Raw genomic sequence first — 7,673 nt, 5'->3', positions numbered from 1 at the left:
TCTTGACGTATCAATAGTTCCGCACATAACTGGATCAACTCCTCGAGTTCCGGTAGCGTTTGGGCACTGGGATCACATTAATAGTCTCTCGCTGGTCGACCCATCATATAATACACCTGGCCCAATTGACTTACTACTTGGAGCTGATCTTTTACCTTCAGTGTTCCTTGATGGCACTCGAAAGGGCCAAGTTGGTGAACCTCTCGCAATGAACTCTGTTTTTGGATGGGTGCTTATGGGCCCAACGGACCTTAATGACCGCTCTTCTGTTGCCACACTTAGCGTGAATATTTCCGAACCTATTGACTCGTTAATTAAAAAATTCTGGTAACTTGAAGAGCTATCCACCACTTGCCATTTGAGTCCAGCTGACGTTGCTGCTGAGAAAATATATACCTCCACTACAACTCGGTTAAGTTCAGGCAGATTTGTTGTCACACTTCCGTTTCTGAAACCACGTCCACTGCTTGGTGACTCAAAAACACTAGCTTTGCAACGGTTCAAGGCCCTAGAATGTCGTCTCAACCGCAACAAAGACCTGCAAGATCAATACGCTGAGTTCATGCGTGACTATCTGACGGCTGGTCATATGGAGTTGATTCCATCGTCTGAACAAAGCCACCCGTTTCATTATTATATTCCACACCATTGCGTGCTTAAGCCCGATAGCCTGACTACAAAGCTTAGGGTTGTATTCAACGCATCTGCAAAAACGTCAGCCGGTATTTCTTTAAACGACAGTATGTACACAGGTCCCAAACTGCAACCTGACATACAAGTTGTCCTCCTTCGTGCTCGACTTTGGAAATACTTATTTATGGCTGATATAAGGCAAATGTATCGCCAGATTCTCATCCAACCAGCCGACAGAGATTATTTGCGGATTCTGTGGAGATTCTCGTCCACATCTCCGATTGACGAGTACCGGTTATGTACTGTGACGTACGGCACCTCTGCAGCTCCCTTCCAAGCACTTCGCACTGTTCGCGAATTAGCGACTGTAGATGGTGCAAAATGGCCGATAGCTGCGTCTGTATTGTTGAATGACACGTTTGTTGATGACATCCTGACCGGAGCCAACTCAACAGAAACCGCTCTTAAATGCCAAACCCAATTAATAAACTTGTGTGCTATGGCGCAATTTCAATTGCGAAAGTGGGCCAGCAACAATAGTCAACTTCTTCAAACTGTCCCAGAAGAATTCCGTGCCATTTCACCATCTGTCCTGTTTGACAGCAGTGAACATTCCGACTTGAAGATACTCGGGCTGAAGTGGGACCCGGTAGCTGATAATTTTTCTTTCAAAGCTAAACCGACAGCAGTCATTCCAACGAAGCGTACAGTCCTTTCAGACATTGCTAGGATTTTTGATCCGTTAGGCTTGCTGTTGCCAATAACATTCTGGACCAAACATATCATGCAGCAACTTTGGATTGCTGGAATCAAATGGGATGAAGAAATACCAAAGGATATCGCTGTAATGTGGACACGATATCAGTCAGAACTGATGTTAATTGAAACCGTCTCTATTCCTCGTCGAATAACATTTGATGACGCCACGTCGATACAACTCCATGCATTTTCGGATAGTTCGGAAAAAGGATACGCTGCAGCCGTGTACCTTCGAACCATAACTTCTACATCAGTTCATTGTCACTTTGTGACCGGCTTGTCGAAAGTGGCGCCTCTAAAAAGATCTACGATTCCGCGACTTGAACTATGTGGTGCTGTCTTAGCCGCCAGACTTCTACGGTTCGTCATCGATACCTATTCAACTCGTATCAAAGTCGATAAACTCCATGCCTGGACAGACTCAACCACCGCTTTAGCGTGGATACAGTCGTCCCCTCATCGTTGGGCTACGTTCGTTGCTAACCGCACTAGCCAAATTCACGAGCTTACGTCACCCGACATTTGGAACCACGTCCCCACACATCAAAATCCAGTCGATTGTGCGTCTCGCGGCCTCTTTCCATCAGAACTTGCTACTCATCCGCTGTGGTGGACAGGACCTGCATATTTACTAGAATCTTCTGACAAGTGGCCGTCTGCTGTAGCCCGTGCACATACAACTGATGCTCACATTTCCACAGAAGCACGAAAATGTACCGTCCTCCTAACTACGACAAACTGCTCAATTAGTAATGTTCTACAACGTTTCTCATCTTTAGACAAAGTCCTTCATATTATAGCCTATTGTCTTCGGTTCTCCAAATCCAGTCCAGTTACTTCGTACACACACCTTATTGATGCTAGGGAACGATCCCATGCCTTATCGGCCCTAGTTTTTTACGTTCAACAAACGTCATACCCCGATGACATTTCGTCCATAAAAAAAGGGTTGCGTTGTTCTCCCTCCATTCGGAAACTTGATCCGTTCATTGACGACCATGGACTTATCAGAGTGGGCGGACGTCTTACTAACGCTGACCTGCCATACGCTCACAAACATCCACTGCTGTTACCGTGTCATCATCGCTTAGCTGTGTTACTCATTGACCATCATCACCATAGGCTAAAACATCCAGGATCTATAGCCCTTCAAGCTCATTTGCAGCGTGAATTCTGGATACCTTCGGCACGAAAACTTATTCGATCTCGCATACGACTCTGTATCGCATGTTTCCGTACCCGGCCACGGTCAGTTCAGCCTAAAATGGCCAGTCTGCCAAGTTATCGAGTTCAACAAGTTAAACCGTTTGCCATCACTGGTGTGGACTACGCTGGCCCTATCACGCTGAAGGAAACTCGTGGTCGTAAATCCGTACCTAAACTAGCGTATTTTTGTTTGTTCATATGCACCACTACAAAAGCAATTCACTTAGAGCTGAGTTCTGACTTGTCCACCGAATGTTTTTTGATGGCGTTTACTCGCTTTTCAGCCAGACGTGGGCCCATTAAATAAATGCACAGTGACTGCGGGACCAACTTTATTGGAGCGTCACGGTTGTTGGATCCCCTTCATGCACTTACGCATTCCCGAATATTTCAAGACAGTGTTCATCGCCACCTTGGCAATCATCATATAACATGGCACTTCAATCCTCCAGCATCTCCACATTTTGGTGGCTTATGGGAAGCAGGAGTCAAGTCCACTAAATCTTTAATCCTTCGATCAATTGGCATCCACAAACTGACCAGTGAAGAATTCCTAACACTTCTCACCCAGGTTGAAGCGACCTTAAACTCACGCCCATTATGTGCACTAAGCAACGACCCAGATGACTTCGAAGCGCTGACACCTAGTCACTTTTTGACTCTAGAGCCTTCTACTTCACTCCCTGACCCTAATCTAGTCAATGTTCCGATGTCGAAATACCAACGATGGCGATTAATTACAGATCTACACCGACATTTTTGGACACGATGTAAGAACGAGTACCTTAGTAGTCTTCAAATTAGGAAAAAATGGTCTGCACCTGGTCAGGAACTCAGTATTGGTGACCTTGTCCTTGTCAAGGAGGCGACACATCCTCTTCGTTGGCGAACTGGAAGAATCCGTGAACTCCATCCTGGCTCAGACGGAATCTCCAGAGTGGCCACCCTCGACACTTCATCTGGACCATTGAAACGCCCAGCGGTCAAGCTCTGTCCACTCCCAATCTCTTGAAGGGATTCCTTCAAAGTGGGCGGTGATGTTCGCGCCTAATAATTGGCGATACGAGATCGTTGCCGTTGTGCCGCGACGTCGACCGTCCTTTCCTTATCATCTCTCGTTTCCACCGACACCTCTCATTAATTAAATGTGTATTATTATTATTTTCGTATTTATTATAATTATCAATGTTCTTTGTCCGTTAGTATTGTATATCCTCTGTCTTTGAACGTGATTATCATTTTGTGTAATCATATATATTTTTTCTCTGTTTACTTTATACGGCCAACGCCCCTGTTTTTGTTTTTATTATATTATCTTATACTGCGTTTTTTTTTTTTGTCATATACCAGCTTCTACAAAAAGTTGTATCGCTCTTGTTTTTTGATCCGCTATTAAAGCGATCTATATATTATTATGTATTATTCACTACAACAGTGAGCACCAAATCTATATTATATACTTAATTATTTTGCAATGTGCACCTGGTTGCTCACTGTTATTATTATTATATTTTGTGTTGCTGTTATACCATTATCCAACCAATAAAACTCGATCTCTTACCCAAGCTGAATGCGTAAGTCTCTTTTCATTATTATTCTCATCACTGTATTGAGCGAGTCGTCCGCGTAAGTCCGCCAGCAACATCCGTTGTGTGAGAGGCCGCCTAGGTCTTCAAGATTCAGTTTTCCGAGCTGCGTCGTCGGCAGTGTATCACCGTCTCCGGATTTCCGTAATTTGTAGTCATCGTACTGAGCGAGTCGTCCGCGTAAGTCCGCCAGCAACGTATGTTGTGTGAGAGGCCGCCCAGGTCGTCCAGGTCACCGTCGGTTCCGGTCAACAGCACAAAACTTCAGTATAGTTAAGATAGCTTTAAGTATTGTCCCTGTTTCTTGTGAGCTCTGTGGTCATTGCACCAGACCGAATCGACCACAGAGACCCCCTACCCATAATTAAATTGAACCATCCTAAATCCATAAATAGGTCTATCCCATCCTTGTTGTCGTCGTGTATCTATAATTGCCTATCCCTAGATAATAAGGCGTAGGTATATTCAGTTGCCTATTTCTTAATTAGTAGGCACCATTGCAAAAGGCACAACTAGTGATAATCTTGTCTCGGTTGTCATCGAGTGGTCCTTCGGGTAGCCCCTATTGTTGGGCGCGAACAGTAATTGAGTATCTATTACAGTATGATTAATTTCTTCATTACTTTGCATATTCGGTAGATTTGCAGTACAATTGAATTGTAATTGAGGAGTTTTCTTCTTTTCCAAATTGAGAATTTTTTTAAAATGCCTAGATGTAATAGCTCCCAAACTTTTCTTCTTTCGAGCAGTTGTCTAAAATAAGTTAAGCACATTAATTATAATACTGTTGACTTTATTAAGAAATATCAAAAATCTGCATATTATAAATGATCATACATAATATTTTATGGATATATTAAAGATACTATTTACTACCCAATACCACGGGCGTATATAAATTGTGTACTAACACTGAACATTTTATAATAATATGATTAAAAGAAAAACAATTTAAAATACATTTAGCTTTAGTTCAGTTTTGTAGATTTTGAAGACCTCAAAAGTCTTGTGTTTGAGTTTCTAAACCAATCTGCCACTATTGTTTCAACCTCTGAATCTGATACTACATCTCTTTTCATCATAGAGCAGATGACTTCTTTAATTACTTCTATTAATAAAATAAAATTTTAGAATGCAATAATTAGGTACATATACTAATATACCATCTTTTCGTTAAATAGATTTTTTTACTTTTTATGGTTTTGAGAACCTCAGAATCGCCAATTTTAGTTAAAACATCTTTGCCTCTTCCAGTCATTGTACATCGAGTTGCATAATTATCATTAAACAGTTTTCCTAATGTTCTTTTTACATAATTTTTCAAATTACATCCTCCAATGTTCTTTATAAAATACTCCTACACAAATAAGTTAACGTTATGGATTACGTAAGAAAAACTTAGATCTATACTTAAAGTATATAATATATAAATGTTCATACCAGTTTATCTTTAAATGATTTATCATTTGTAATTAATTGTTCAACTTTTAAAAACATATTAGCATTTTGCATAGGGAAATGGTCACAGAAACTTGAATCCAGATATATAGGTTCTGACAAATTCTGTCTTCCTGTTTGGAGTTCATTTCCAGCAGTTCTATTTTATATAAAATTCTTTCTTGTGTCAATTTGATTATACTTTGATCTCTAGCCAGATTGTTTAATGTTTCCATTATACTAGACATAGTAACTCCTAATAATAATAGTAAGTAAAAATGGTTACTTTTAAATAATATAAATTTTAAGCTGGTACATGGTGACTATTATAAAGCAAATCATGTTTACCATCAAAGACCGGCGAGGAAGTGTAATGTGACTCTTGGTTGGATTGATTTCCTAATAATAATAGGGAGTGAAAATGGTTAATTATTTTAAAATATGAATTTGAAACTGATCGATAGAAAATATTAAACAGCAAATTATGTTTACCATTAAAAATTGGTTCGGAAGTATAATGTGTTCTTAACTGTGGCTCGCCGATGGAATTACTAGTAGTAACTGTTGATCCATAACTCTAAAATATTAATTATTTAATAAACCATAATGACAGATTGGCCCTATTTTTTTGTTTTTAACTAATAAATTAATTTTTGATCTTTATAACAATTTATTTAGGGTGTATCAAAAAAACATTAAATATTAGGTCAGATCCGCTAAATTCAGTAGGGAAATATATTATAGGTAGCTAATTTTTTTGAAAATGTTTAAAGATTTATATTTACCGTTTGCGGAAATACATTTTGATTGTTAGTGTAACTTGAATTTGAGACATTTTCCATGTCTGTGTACACATTTGATGACATGTTACCGCTTGTGGACATTAAACCTGACATCTAGATCAAATAGGATTATATAATTATTAAATAAGTAATTTATGTATACCTAATGTATATTATATATTATATATATATATATATATAAAGTAATAGATTAATAAATTACCAAGTTACTAGTAGCTGCAGCTGGCATAACATTGAAAGTATCATCATCTAAAAAAAATATATATTATATATCAACAGGTCTTGTAAAAATAATTATTAAATTTACCTATTTAAATAGATACAAATAGTCAAACAGGTATGGGTACACCAATCAAATATAACTATATAAGTTTTATTTTATTATCTAAGTGATGTTTAATATAATTATTAAAGTATAGAGTAATAATATATTATAATACATAAAAATATTATTACTTTTTATTTACAATTTACAATATTTCTTATAAAAATATAATAGGCATACGCGCAGAGAGCTGAATTTATATGGGGGGAGGGGGCTATACCCTATAATAATGATTCGGGTACACAAGTGATTAAATGGACGTATGCAATATTACATTTTTACACAGTGGGGCTAAACGGAATTCAGGGGGGGGAACTATATAGAGAAAATAAGTGGGTGGCTTTTTGTACTTTAGGGCCGGTTAAGAATGTATGCTGCACCCGACAAAAAATCCTGAGCATGCCTATGCTCATATATACTATGAATTTTACTTTTATACATACATTTAAAATACTATAAAAATATATAAGAATTTTAATTTTAGTAAAAAGTACTTGCCTTCAATTTCGCTTTCTGCAGAGTCTGGTATAAAATTAACTTTGGATTTTTTTGATCTTGTAGGACCATCTTCACTTTCTGTTGCACATTTAACATAATCGATTTTCTTATGCCATGCTTTACTGAAGTTATCTAAATAATTTAAAATAATATAGATAAATTATGTGTGACATACCTTTAAGAAGTATTTTTATTTATTTTATATACATGGCTACAGCGGCGGAGTGGATCTAAATTGCATGTCAAGCAAACATATAGGTATTACAATCCACTTTTCAATTTTACCTTTACTAGTATTGATATACGATGTATAAGTTATTAAAATGTTATAGGTACCTATTATTATTGTTTATTTTAATGTTCAATTTAAGCATTGGTTTAAACAATAATTATTAATTATATTACCTAATTAATTATATTATATTA

General features: G+C 37.8%; 2 protein-coding genes across 2 annotated transcripts; both read left to right on the top strand.

The window, feature by feature from the left end:
* Positions 1–84: 84 nt before the first annotated feature.
* LOC111042776 lies at positions 85–2,905 on the top strand (the record flags this gene model as incomplete). Its single annotated transcript, XM_022327475.1, has 2 exons — positions 85–327; positions 418–2,905. Coding segments are annotated over 2 exons (2,731 nt in total), but the record flags the coding sequence as incomplete, so codon positions are not given.
* On the top strand, positions 2,906–3,610 carry LOC111042775. The gene has a single exon (XM_022327473.1). It carries the CDS (start codon positions 2,906–2,908, stop codon positions 3,608–3,610), a length of 705 nt encoding a protein of 234 aa, XP_022183165.1.
* Positions 3,611–7,673: the final 4,063 nt, after the last annotated feature.

The sequence above is a fragment of the Myzus persicae genome, unplaced genomic scaffold (genome assembly GCF_001856785.1).
Source record: "Myzus persicae strain clone G006 unplaced genomic scaffold, MPER_G0061.0, whole genome shotgun sequence".
NCBI lineage: Eukaryota > Metazoa > Arthropoda > Insecta > Hemiptera > Aphididae > Myzus > Myzus persicae.
The sequence above is the reverse complement of the archived record's forward strand: the minus strand, read 5'-3'. Positions and strand labels throughout refer to the sequence as shown.